At 46.7% G+C, this 13755-nt stretch overlaps 1 protein-coding gene across 1 annotated transcript in view; it reads right to left on the bottom strand.

The window, feature by feature from the left end:
* Nucleotides 1–345: 345 nt before the first annotated feature.
* myo1g (myosin IG) overlaps nucleotides 346–13755 on the bottom strand; it is a 51781-nt gene continuing 38371 nt past the window's right edge. The window contains 1 exon segment of the mRNA XM_042710622.1: nucleotides 346–1118. Within this exon segment, the coding sequence (XP_042566556.1) occupies nucleotides 956–1118 (163 nt within the window). The 3' untranslated portion in view covers nucleotides 346–955.

The following is a 13755-nucleotide window of genomic DNA, read 5'->3' as shown; positions in this document are numbered from 1 at the left end:
CTTTACTGACTGCCATCAGCACTAAGACCAAAATGGAAACAACTCATATTCTCACTTTTGCTTTCTCTCTCTCTTTCTTTTTCTTCCTCTATCTCTCTCTCTGACTTTGACTTTCTCTACTGACACCCATCAGAGCAAAGAAGAAACATATGCATAAGCTTTCAAATGTGTGTACAGACACAGATATTCATTCTTGACATTCTGCCCTCACATTATTAATCTCTCTCTCTCTCTCTCTCTCTCTCTCTCTCTCGCTCTTTTTGTCTTGTGATTGCCACCAGTAGGAAGAACAGAATATATGAACACACACACACACACACACTCCGTATCATACACACACACCTGAGCCATCAATGTTTTTTATTAAAGTGACTTGTAAATAAATGCGCTGGAATGAAATGCAGCTGATGTCAATCCAGGCCAGGCTGAGTCCAGAGTTGGCTGCCACCTGCGATAAAGCTGTGACTGAAATACTGCATATTATCTTACAGACATAACCAATTGATCTTACAGACATAACCAATTGATCATCTAGACCACATAGACTATGGTAATGTGCATGGTCCATCGTTTCTTTCAAAGATCAATGACAATGAACTATATATTCTTTTCTTTCTTATCATAACATACAGTAGCAAGTAAAAAACAAGTTTCAAGTTTAAAAGACTGATAACATCAAGTTTAAAAGACTTATAACATCAGATCTCTTTTAAAAAAGGAAATAAGTAAGCTAACTTGGTCTAAAGGTGATTTATGCATTGACAACAATGTGTAAAATCATGACTGTACAAAATATATGTCCTTTTCTAATACTTTGTCAACTAATCAAATTTTAAATTACTGATTACACAGTTCCTGAGAGTAGAGTTGTTTGTTACTCTGTGTGTGTGTGTGTGTGTGTGTGTGTGTGTGTGTGTGTGTGTGTGTGTGTGTGTGTGTGTGTTGATAATCAGGGTCATTGAGCGGGCAGCAGTAAGGTGAAGCCTCCACGGCTCTTGCGGAAGTCCGCGGTGACCTGGCCTGGCTTGGTCTCTATGGTGATGTTCTTCTGCTTGCCGCTCATGTACACACTTAGACCCCTCTGAGACACCTTCACTGGAAGATCAGTGTTCCTCACTCTGAAACACACACACACACACACACACACACACACACACACACACACACACACACACACACACACACACATTTAAATGCAATGAGTCAATGACAAGCTGACAGACTTGCGTGGCCCACTGACTTGCACCAATACATTATTTATATGAGTAAGCACATAAAAGTGACCACTTATGCATATACATCACAGTTTCCATACTTGTATAATAGCTAAGATACATACATACACACACACACACACAAAAACAAATATACCCACACATACATTCAAACGCACACCATAAGTTAATGTTCCTGAAGTCAAAAATGACATGAAACATGAAAGCTTCTGTAAAGCACTTAGCATGCATGTCTTTCTGTCATGATTCGAAGCAGGCTACTGAGGTACTGAGAGCAAATGAGAATCTACTCCCTGTCCAAGTCTTTCACTGGCAGCAAGACCAGCTGGGTCCGCAGTACATAAAGAGCATCCTGTCGTGTCAGAGCTGTGGTGCAGTATCTTACACCAGATCCCTGAGCTGACAGCAGCTGTGTGTGTGTGTGTGTGTGTGTGTGTGTGTGTGTGTGTGTGTGTGTGAGTGCGTGTGTGTGTGTGTGTGTGTGTGTGTGTGTGTGTGAGTGCGTGTGTGTGTGTGTGTGACACAGGGAGGTAGGAAAGGAGAGAGGGAGAGAACGTGATTGCAGCTCTGCCGTGTCAGCGGAAGATTATCTCTGAAAGACAGAGGGAGGGAGAGAGGGACTGACAGAAGGAAAGAAAGAGAGAGGGAGAGAGAGAGAGTGAGAGGGGGAGTGGAGAGAGAGAGAGAGAGAGAGAGAGAGACAGAGAGAGAGAAAGTGTGAGCAAAGGAGAGAGGGAAAGAGAGAAACGGAGAAGGATAAGGAGAGACAGAAATGGATAGACAGACAGAGAAAAGAGAATGGCACAGAGAGAGAGAGAGAGGGAGAGAGAGAGACTGAGAGAGAGAGAATCTGCCTGGGGGGCTCATGTTCAGTCTTCACAGAGAAAACTATAAGGTCAGCTACTACACTCCCACACACACACACACACACTCTCTCTCTCTCTCTCTCTCTCTCTCTCTCTCTCTCTGTGTGTGTGTGTTTGTGTGTGTGCATACTTCCACATCTCTTGATGTGTCAGTCCAGGCTTGTTTTGCTTTCTGAAGTGCTTTCTAGTGCTCTGTCCAAACACACATACACACACCCACACACAAACATTCACGGACACACTACTTTGTCTTTGATCATCACCTCTGTGTATCCACCCAGTAAGAATACAAAAACACACACACACACACACACACACACACACACACACACACACACACACACACACACACACACACACACACACACACACACACACACACACACACACACACACACCCGAGGCAAAAGCAGACAAGACTACGTCCCTTAGGGTGGCTGAGGTGGCTTCCCAGCGCTGCTGTCGGTATGATTTGTTCAGTCCTTTTCTTTCTGCTCGTAAAGATGAGCAGACGACCGGCTGGTGACAGGGCTACTGCAGCAGGAGCTGTTTGTTTGGGGGAGTGAGACATTTTGTGTGATACGGCACCGCCCATTCAATGTGTGGGTGTATCACTGTGGGTCCCTATAAGAGGATGTGTGTGTGTGTGTGTGTGTGTGTGTGTGTGTGTGTGTGTGTGTGTGTGTGTGTGTGTGTGTGTGTGTGTTTGGGAGAGAGGGTTATGAGATATCTGGAGTGAGAGCGGGTGAGGCATCCGTTTCAAAGCTCCCCCGACAGGTGTGACCCAGTCACCTCATCCCCCGAGAGGAGAGGGCTCAACTACCCTGGAGTCATGCAAACAATCCCCCCCCCCCCCCCGCCGCCCCCGCCGCCCCAAACCCAACCCTCCGGTCACACCCACACCCCTATCCCTCCCTCAGCTGTCCACAAACTCAAAACTGACCACACCTGCCTCGTACACACACTGGCCTACTGAACGTCCCACCTCTGCCACCCCCTCCATCTTGCCCCTATGCCCCTCTCCCTACAGGCCTCTCGTACCCGATGCCACACAGGGCACAGAGAGAGAGCTGCCTTTGAACTGGTGACTGATCTGGCCACTCGCTGAGAGGGAAGCCCCAGGTGTCCTGATAGTGGGATGTGTGTGTGTGAGTCTGGGTAAGTGTGTGCAAGAGCCAGTGTGTGTATTTGTGTTTGATATGAGTGTGTGAGAGAGTAAGTGTGTGTGTGTTGGGGGGTGTACCACTGATGCACCAGAGCTTCAGGTGGTCCAAAGTTTTCTGGAGGAGGAGAGCCAAGCCTGTGGTTCTGACCTGATTTTCTCTGCACTCTACTATCAAAGGCTGTGGATGTCTTTTTTTTGAGGGAGGGGTGGGGTGGGGTACAGGAAATGCTCCCCATGTGGTCTGCTCCCCCTGTAAACACAGATATTACCACCCCCCCCCCCCCTCACAGCCACGCTGCATTATTCATTACCATGGAAACAGCACTGACAGAACTGGGGCGCACTGTTGAACTCACAAGCTCCGTCTCTCTCAGGCACCCCGCCTTCTCGATTCCTCCTCATCCTCATCTTCATCCTCATCCACATCCTTCCACCAAGTGTATGCATCTGCATGCCGCTTGCCTTTCACATACCCCTTCATTCCATACTTTTTCTTTCACCCTCATTTTCTCTCTCACCCACACACACAAACACACACACACACACACACCCATCTTCATCTTCATTCCTCCTTGCGCTCTCTTTTCCCTCTACACACCCCATAATTCTCTTTTATCTCTCCGTCTGGTTCTCTCTGTCGCTCTCTTTCTCAGGTACACCACTCTTCTCATCTTCTGCTTTTTGTTTCTGCCCTTCCTCTCTCTATCTTTATGCCTCTGCCTTTCCTCATCCATCTGCTCTTCAAGCTCTATCCTTCCTTCTCTCCTTCTACACACCACACCATACTTTACTTTCTCTCTGTCTCTCTCTCTCTCTCTATCCTTCTCTCATCCATCTGCCCTCCATGCTGTATACTTCCTTCTGGCCCACTGCATACTCCACCACCAACTCATTCTCTCTCTCTCTCTCTCTCTCTCTCTCTCTTCCTCTCTCTCTCATTCTGTGTCTCTCCTTCTCTCACTCCTCCTCTCTCTCTCACTCTCTTCCTCTCCCTTTCTCTCTCTTTCTCTCCTTCTCTCCTTCTCTCTCCTGTCATGTTCTCTATTGTGCTGCACTGCAGTAACACAAACTGAACATATGCCTCCAGTGTCACCATTACAAAGAATTATGGGCCATTTGCTGTGCGGGGAGCATGGACCTCTATGAAAGCAGCAACCCAGCACACTAAGCCATGTGTGTGTGTATGAGTGTGTGTGGGTGTGTGTGTGTGTGAGAGAGAGAGAGGGAGAGGGAGAGAGAGAGAAAATGTGTGTGTGAGATAGAGTGTATGTGTATAAGTGTGTATGGTGTGTGCGTGTGTGTGTGTGTGTGAGAGAGAGAGTGTGTGTGTGTGGGTGTGGGCTACTGCCACACTCAGTTAGCTCTTCTGTGTCGCCACTATGGCGCTGAGGCCAACGCCACGCTGCTCCGCTCGCCTCCTGTGGTGAGCAAATCACATCAGCCACAGTAGCAGTAGCAGCAGTAACAGCGGTAACAGCAGTAACAGCGGTAGCAGCAGTAGCAGTGGCAGCAGTAACAGCAGTAGTAGTAGCAGTAACAGCAGCAGAAGCAGCAGGCTCCGGCTAGCCAGGCTGGCCCCTATCCCACCCATCTGCTTCCACCCTCACCCCAACCCCCCCCCAAGGGACTCTGTGTCAAAGCACATAAAAACCGCTTGCACAGACACCATTAGAGTGTGTGCCTGTGGGTGTCTGGAACGTTTGCATGTTGTGTGTATGTGTATGTGTGTGTGTGTGTGTGTGTGTGTGTGTGTGTGTGTGTGTGTGTGTGTGTGTGTGTGTGTGTGTGTGTGTGTGTGTGTGTGTGTGTGTGTGTGTGTGTGTTTATGTTTTTGTATTCTTACTGGGTGAATACACGGAGGTGATGATCAAAGACAAAGCAGTGCCTCTGTGTATGACAAGTTTGTGTGTGTTTGTTTATGTGTGTTTGAGTGGTGGTGGTGATGGTGTGTGTGTGTCTGTGGTTGAGTGTGTTTGGGTTACTTGCTCGTTCACTGTGGGAATACACAGTGGCCCAGTCAGAGACGAAAGGCCTGGCACATTGTGTGTGTGTGTGTGTGTGTGTGTGTGTGTGTGTGTGTGTGTGTGTGTGCTGTCTGATTTCTCCATGCTCGAGTGCTCTGGAGGGAGTGTTATTAATCCACTTTGGAGAAAGGAAACACACACACAAGTCAGGCACAATCTCTTAGCAGGGAAAAATAAATCTTCTCTACATTCTTCACGTTTCTCCACACTAATCTCTACACTAATTCAACACACGCATGCCTGTCCCACGTGTGTGTGTGTGTGTGTGTGTGAGAGAGAGAGAGAGGGAGAGAGCGAGTGTGTGTGTGTGCTTGTGCAATAACTAATTTTCTTTATTCCTCATTAATCGTGGTCTTTGGCAACACACAACAAAAAGTGAGACACAAATGTAGTATTTAGTTTTGTGTTTCACAGCACAGTACAGTTTAGACCACTGATGCGTAGTTCTTCGATTTACTGTTCTAATATAGCCTAACGTCTCCCAGTGAAGAGGCACTGAAGATAACCCCTTAAGTAAGAAGGGGGACAATATCTCAGTTATATATTTGTTTCGTTTTCACTGTTCATTAGGGTTGCTTTTTGCAAACACGGGTAACTGAAACTAACATGAAAGTTGGCATTTCACAGCACGACTGTCCAAGTTCAGTACTGTTGCTTGAAGTAGTAGCACCAAGCTGATTTTACGTAAAATACAACAAGAATCGATGTAATTCTATATTGTGCAAAAATAGCAATCATCATATAGGTAGAATATAGTACTAATTAGTCAAAGTCTGTATGATGCAGAAGACCAGAAACAGAAAGCCTGGTCAGATGCTCAGTATACATTTCCTGTATGTCGTCTTCTGATCAAATCTATCTTATTAGCCTATATGTTATATATATATGTCATATTAGCCTATATGTTCTGTATAAAACGTTATTGCAAATTTAGAATGCAACCTACTTATTTCAGAAAGATGAGCCGAGGTAGACCATACATTTCCTTCCCTGTCGTTCATTTTTCACGCCACACACCTCCTCTCTGGCCTAGTTACCAGGTGTGTGTTGGACTTGGAAGTGCAAAAAGGGAATTAATCGAGGTAGAATCCAAAACCACTCATCTCATAGTTTCCAAGGTTTCCTAATACTCTTCGAATCTTAGCTTGGTTTATTTGCCATTTGGGAATTCTTGTTGGTATGATCTTGTTCTCAAAAGACACAAATTCGATGACCCACCCACAAATGAATATGTAATATGTTTCTCCTGTCCCACATAGGCTTCACTCTACTCTAGCAACCTATGAGGGCCTACATGCAAATAACGTAAATTCATTTGTATCGATTCATCCCTTTAATGTTGCACCAGTTGCGCACATTACGCATTATACAACATTACGTCACACGCCGCCTAAGGCACAGCTCGTTGCCCTTTCAAATTAGGGCCCTCTCTCTCTCTCTCTGTGTGTGTGTGTGTGTGTGCGCGTCTTGGATGACGCCCCAGTTCCTGTTCCCAGTCTTATGACCATCTCGGCCGGTATTACTCACTGGCTCAAGACTGCCTCATTGTGCAAAGAAACAAGTACACACACAGACAAGTTACATGCAAAGGGCCCTAATTTCATTGACAGGCATTTGGCAACGAGCAAATCAATGAGCAACGCACAAAGTCAAGAGAGCAAGATCCTGATCGCAAACATGGGTGGGTCAGTGCAATGCTGTCACACGCCACAAAATAGCTTTAGTTCCTGTATGGGAGACTTTGCCCGCTGCTTGTTGCCCATGAGTGAAATAAGGGCCCCTACTGTACAGAGACGTCCACACCGAAGACTGCCTCATCTCCTCCCCTTCCTGTCTCATCTCCTCCCCTTCCTGCCTCAGCCCCTCCCCTTCCTGCCTCAGCTCCTCCCCTTCCTGTCTCATCTCCTCCCATTCCTGCCTCATCTCCTCCCCTTCCTGCATCAGCTCCTCCCCTTCCTACCTCACCTCTCCCTCTCCCTGCATCAGCCCCTCTTCTTCCATCCTCAGCTCCTCCTCTTCCACCATCAGCTCCTCCCCTTACCCTCACAGCCCCTCCCTCTCCCTCCTTGTGTGCTCCTTCATTCCCTGCATGTTCCCTCGTCTATAAAACTTTCTGACAGCTTCCTTCAAAGTTTTCCCCTTTTCCTCCTTATATCCCCTCTGAACTCTCCCTTTATCTCTCTCTCTCTCTCTCTCTCTCTCTTGCTGTCTTTCTCACACCTCTCCTATCTCCCTCTTTTCTTTAGCCAAACCCCTTCTCCATGTCTTCATTTCTTTCTTTCACTCACTATATGCTATGTTTCTCCCTTCACTTACTATATGCTATGTTTCTCCCTTCACTTACTATATGCTATGTTTCTCCCTTCACTTACTATATGCTATGTTTCTCCCTTCACTTACTATATGCTATGTTTCTCCCTTCACTCACTATATGCTATGTTTCTCCCTTCACTTACTATATGCTATGTTTCTCCCTTCACTTACTATATGCTATGTTTCTCCCTTCACTCACTATATGCTATGTTTCTCCCTTCACTTACTATATGCTATGTTTCTCCCTTCACTTACTATATGCTATGTTTCTCCCTCATCATCTCGTCGTCTGCCCCCCCCCCACACACACACACTCTCTGTTATTGTCTTCCTCTTTTCATTTTTCTCATTCTGTCCCTTTCTGTGTCCCCCTCTTTGTCTCTCTGCATGTCTCTCTCTCTTTCTCCTCCCTTTCTGTGTCCCCCTCTTTGTCTCTCTGCATGTCTCTCTCTCTCTCTCCTCCCTGTGTGTGTTTCATGCAGTTCTTCCGCAGAGGTATAATTAAGTCTCAAGAGATGACCTCTGAGAGCACCTGCAGGAGATAAACACACACACACACACACACACACACACACACACACACACACACACACACACACACACACACACACACACACACACACACACACACACACACACAATCACACACACAATCACACACACACACATACACAAACATACACAAACACTCTCATACACACACACACACACACACACACACACACACACACACACACACACACAAACACTCTCTCACACACACACAGACACACACACAGACACACACACACACACACAGATACACACACACACACACACACACACAGACACACACACAGACACACACACACAGACACACACACACACACACACACACAGACACACACACACACACACACACACAAACACAAACTCCCATACACAAACATACAGATACCCACACTGCCTTCCTAGGTCTCATCCCAAAGACAAAGTGACAGGAGATGAAGGATGAAGGACAGCCTGAAGGAGAGATTAGTTTCAAAGCAAAGAAATATACACACAGTGTGGAGTGATAAACCCACTGCTCATCTCAAAGCTTTCAAAGAATCCACCGGTTCACTTTGTGTTAGTTATGCTTCGCCCTTGGAACATATATATATATATATATATATATATATGTGCTCTTAGTAGGAACTTTAGATATTTCCCTCCCTGGGTCCAGAGCATGTTCACTGCCTTGTGTTGTCAAAGCAAGAGTGGAGAACACAGACCCGTGGAGAACACAGACCCGTGGGTCTACAGCATAGTGGAATAGGTGGAGTCGGACTCTCCATTATAATACAATAATTCATACACACACACATACATATTAATATATATACGTATATACCGTGGCATAATAACTTCTATTGTTATTTACTGATTTCCAGCTATTAGACCATTGTATTGCCTTCGTTGCACAAACATGTTATAAAAGCAATAACGCACTTGAGGCCCACAGCATATATAGATCATTCTGGCTATACCATGGCCTCGAGTGTATCATAAAAAAGCCTCTTCTCTGACAGGTGTGTGTGGTCTGTGAGGAGAGAAGGGACTATTTCACGCCTGACTCAGTGTCCCGAGACACCCCCCATCCCATCCTTCAACCAACTCCCATTCTCCCATAATGCAGTTCTTTCCCCAACACTCCTAATTAGCACTTCCCACTTCCTGGGCTGCGTGGCAACCATCTCTGGGGTAATGGCAGCATCTGCGCCCCTGTGAAGGAGGTGGCGCTGTGTGTGTGTGTGTTTGCCAGAGACAGTGTGTGTGTAAGAGAGAGACAGTGTTTGTGTGTGTGTTAAAGTGTGTGTGTGTGTGTGAGTGAGAGAGAGTGATTGTGTATGTATATATATGTGTGTGTGTGTGTGTGTGTGTGTGTGTGTGTGTGTGTGTGCAGAAGTGTCAGAGGCTATTTAAGTCTGAGAGGGAGGGAGGTGAGTGTGTGTAATCTGAAGTCTGTTTCCTCCCTCTCTCTGACACACCACTAACGTCATCACCAAATCACACATCACAGTCATTACTCACATTAAAGGCCTCCACTCCATTCTGCTCTCATGGCCTTTAACACAGATGGAGGCCTCTATTCCTCCTCCAACTGGACCCCAGACTCTCACACACACACACACACACACACACACACACACACACACACACACACACACACACACAAAGACAGGGAAACAGAACGACATACAAATGAAAGTGAAAAGTGACAAGTAAGTTCCAAATGATGCAGGGCGGAACCTGAGCCTGCTTCTACACTGTGGTGAACCAATGGTTCTCTTCCCCTCGAGCACCATGTTTTGCAGTACGTTTTTGTGGTCACTATTATAGAACTTCTAACCACAGCATCACGTCCTAACCTTCAGCAAAGACCACTTTCTCCTGCTCAAACACTCTCTTTCACTCTCTCTTTCACTCTCACTCTCTCTCTTTCACTCTCTCTTTCACTCTCTCTCTCTCTCTCTCTTTCTCTCTCTCTCTCTTTCACTCTCTCGCTCTCTCTCTCTCTCACTGCAAGGCGCACACCATTCCCAGCCAAAGCTGCTTATCTCCATCAAGTTGATCAGCTGGGGAGTTAATATGCCATGGCGCACAGGTTTGTCCCCTAATGATGGAATGAGAGAGAGGGAGAGAGGGAGAGCAGGGGGATGATAAATAACGTAACACCAGAGGAGGGGCGTTGCGCAATAAGCTCTTCCTGCAGGAACATGGCTGAACACACGGCCAGACCTTATGCTGTTGCCGGGTGGAGTGATGTCATTGGCGATAACAATAGCGATGATTATCCTCACCCTCACATCTGTGAGGTCCAGAGTACAAACAAGACGTCCTCACACACACACACACACACACACACACACACACACACACACACACACACACACACACACACACACTCAGACACACACACACACAGACTCACAGACACACAGACACACACACACACACAGACACACACACACACACACACACACACACACACACACGTGTCATCCCAACCATGGCACATACATGCACGATGGCTGAGCATGACCCTGAGAGGCCCTTCTGAGGACACCCATCTGTATTAGTTTAACCATGAGGTGGAGATGGCCACAACAACACACGCATAGATGGACAGTGATGGATGAAATGTCATTTAAAACTCTGGGTATCCCTGCTGATAATGATGCATCTTTAACTAGATCTTATGGCTGAATTATACAGTGTCATTTACCAATCCCAGTCAGTCACCATCGGTCACCATCATTTGGACAGAAGAAAACTATGACTAAGGAAAAGCTAAACCGCAATGACAGTTTTGTACTTCTCTTGCCACACACACACACCCACACACCCACACACAACCTTACACACACCTATATACACACACACCCATACACAAACACACACACACACACACACACATCTCTGTCACACCCCGGCCTCTCATCTCCTTTTCACCCACACTCCTCTCATCAGTCCATCTTTCCCTCCGCCACATCCCTCTCTCCACCTCTGGGTCCAGACGCTGTCATCTCCCTGCGCTGACACAGTTATGTCCAGAGCACCCAGCGGCGTGTGCCCTTCCCTCGTCCCCCACACTCACTGCCACCATCTTCTCTCATGTGACTCCAATCTGTCTATCTTATCCTCTGTCGCATACAGATCGCACCTTCTGGTGACTTGTGTCTCCCTCTTGCTTTATGGCCATGGCCTTCATGTTAAGCAGTATGGTGTAATATGATTAAAGGTGACATCAAATACTGTAATTATGTCTCTGTATGCCTGATAGCTGAAATATTATAATTGTCTGTCACTGCCCCCCCCCCCCCCCCCTCTCTAATTTCACCTCTTTTTTCTTTTCTGATTTCCTCTCATGGTCCTTCTCGCTGATGATCTCTGTAATCACCCTGAGACCACTGCTGACCTCTTCCTGTTCCGCAGTCACATGATCACAGCTGCCACTTCAGCTTCGGCTCTAGATGACATGACCCCCTGTCTGCTGTAGTACCCACAATCCTCCTGGCTGACCCTCAATCCACTACTGGCCAACATTTGACCTCCATTTTTCTCTGCGGTTTACGGCGGCAATTTCATGTCATTAAGAGATCCTTCTAGCACGTACAGACACCTTCTCCAAAACCAACCTAATTTCCTCTTGCGGTAGCCGGCTTGACTCATAGACAGTAATGACACCTGCAATCATTTTTGTCCAATATAACAATGCTGTCTGGACGTGCAGGGCATGGATAGGTTAATTGGCTAGCTAGTTGGCCAGCAATTCAACTCACTTGGGATTAATGTTTTTTCTTGCATGCTTTGTTTGAACTTGGCCTGTTATAAATAAATATAATACAAACAAAACTAAGGTGAAACATATCACACAAACACAAAGAACTTAAAGTAAAACATAATAAAAACAGAACTTAAAGTACAGAAAAGAAGCTGAAGCTGAGGATCTGGCTCACAGTTCTGCTGAGTTCTCACTGTGCAGCAAGTGTTGCTGTGATGTGACATGGTGAATAGACTACGATGTGTGTGTGTGTGTGTGTGTGTGTGTGTGTGTGTGTGTGTGTGTGTGTGTGTGTGTGTGTGTCTGTGTGTGTTTCTGTGTGGGTGTGTGTGTGTGTGTGTGTGTGTGTGTTTGTATGTGTGTGTGTGTGTGTGTGTGTGCATGCGTACGTGCGTTAGTGTGTGTGTAAGAGAGAGAGTGTCGGCCTCAGCTTGGTGTGTGTGTCACTCCAGCACATGTCAGGTTCACAAAAACAGACACCCACTGCCTAAATTTAACACACGCGATAACGCAGAGAGACGTCAAGACATGAGGTCTGCGAACGCAATGCTTTGACCCTTAAAGTGCCTGTTCTCTTTCATCTACTGAGAAGCCACTTGGATAGGTTGACAACTAAGAGTATGTGTCTATAAATGTCAGAATGTATGTGTGGACATATATGTATGCATGTCTGAGTGTATGTACATACAGTGTGTGTGTGTGTGTGTGTGTGTGTGCGTGTGTGTGTGTGTGTGTGTGTGTGTGTGTGTGTGAGTTTGAGTGTGTGTGTGTGTGTGTGTGTGTGTGTGTGTGTGTGTGTGTGTGTGTGTGAGTTTGAGTGTGTGTGTGTGTGTGTGTGTGTGTGTGTGTGTGTGTGTGTGTGTGTGTGTGTGTGTGAGTTTGAGTGTGTGTGTGGGTGTGTGTGTGTGTGTGTGTGTGTGTGTGTGTGAGTTTGAGTGTGTGTGTTTGTTTGTGTACACAGCTCCTGTCCTTGTGCTTGTTCCCCACTGAGACTGTCCCTGTGATCACCCTTGAGGGCCAACCTTGACTGCTGGCCCTGATGTTCTGACAAAGCCTTGGCTTGAACCTGATGGACAGGCCCCGGACTGACCACCAGAGAGAGAGAGAAAGAAAGAGAGAGGGAGAAGGAGGGAGGGAGGGCGAGAGACTGACAGCGAGAGAGAAAGAGAGCAAGAGAGAGAGAAAACAGCAAAGAGAGAGGAGAATAGGGATATGCAAGGCTCTGCAGGCAATCAGTCACAACAGGAGGACAAGAAGAGAGGAGAGGAAAGGAGAGGAGAAATGAAAGGAAAAACACTCTCGTAACACAGGGGCTTTTAAGATGGAGGGAACGAGAGGGGAATAGAGGGAGGAATGAGGAAAGAAAACAAACAGAAGGAGGAAAAGAGGATGAAAAGAGGAAGAGAAAAGAGGACAATTGAGGTGAGGAGAGACAGGGAAAAGTGGGGAGGAAGACAAGAATAGGGGGAAAGAAGAGCAGAAACAAGTGGAGGAAAAGAGAGAAGGAGAAAGGAGGAGAAATAAGAAATGTGAGAAATAGAGAAGAGGAGAGGGGAGAAAAGGAGAGGAGAGGAGGGGAGAAGAGAAGAGAAGAGAAAAGAGAAGGGAAGGGAAGGGAAGGGAAGGGGAGGGAAGAGAAGAGAAGAGAAGAGAAGAGAAGAGAAGAGAAGAGAAGAAACGAGAAGAGAGGCCAAGAGGAGTGATGGGGAGCAGCTCTGTGATACCAGGGAGGAGAGTCGGGCTTGACTGGGGCAACTCTCACTCCGGTCGCCTCAGCAACCAGCACATCGAGGACAGGCACAGAGGGAGAGGGGGAAAGGAGAGGAGGTTATTTCTGGCCTGTGTG

The sequence above is a fragment of the Clupea harengus genome, chromosome 19, assembly GCF_900700415.2.
Source record: "Clupea harengus chromosome 19, Ch_v2.0.2, whole genome shotgun sequence".
Classification (NCBI taxonomy): Eukaryota; Metazoa; Chordata; class Actinopteri; order Clupeiformes; family Clupeidae; genus Clupea; species Clupea harengus.
Note: the sequence above shows the minus strand (reverse complement) of the source record. Positions and strands in the feature narration are given on the sequence as shown.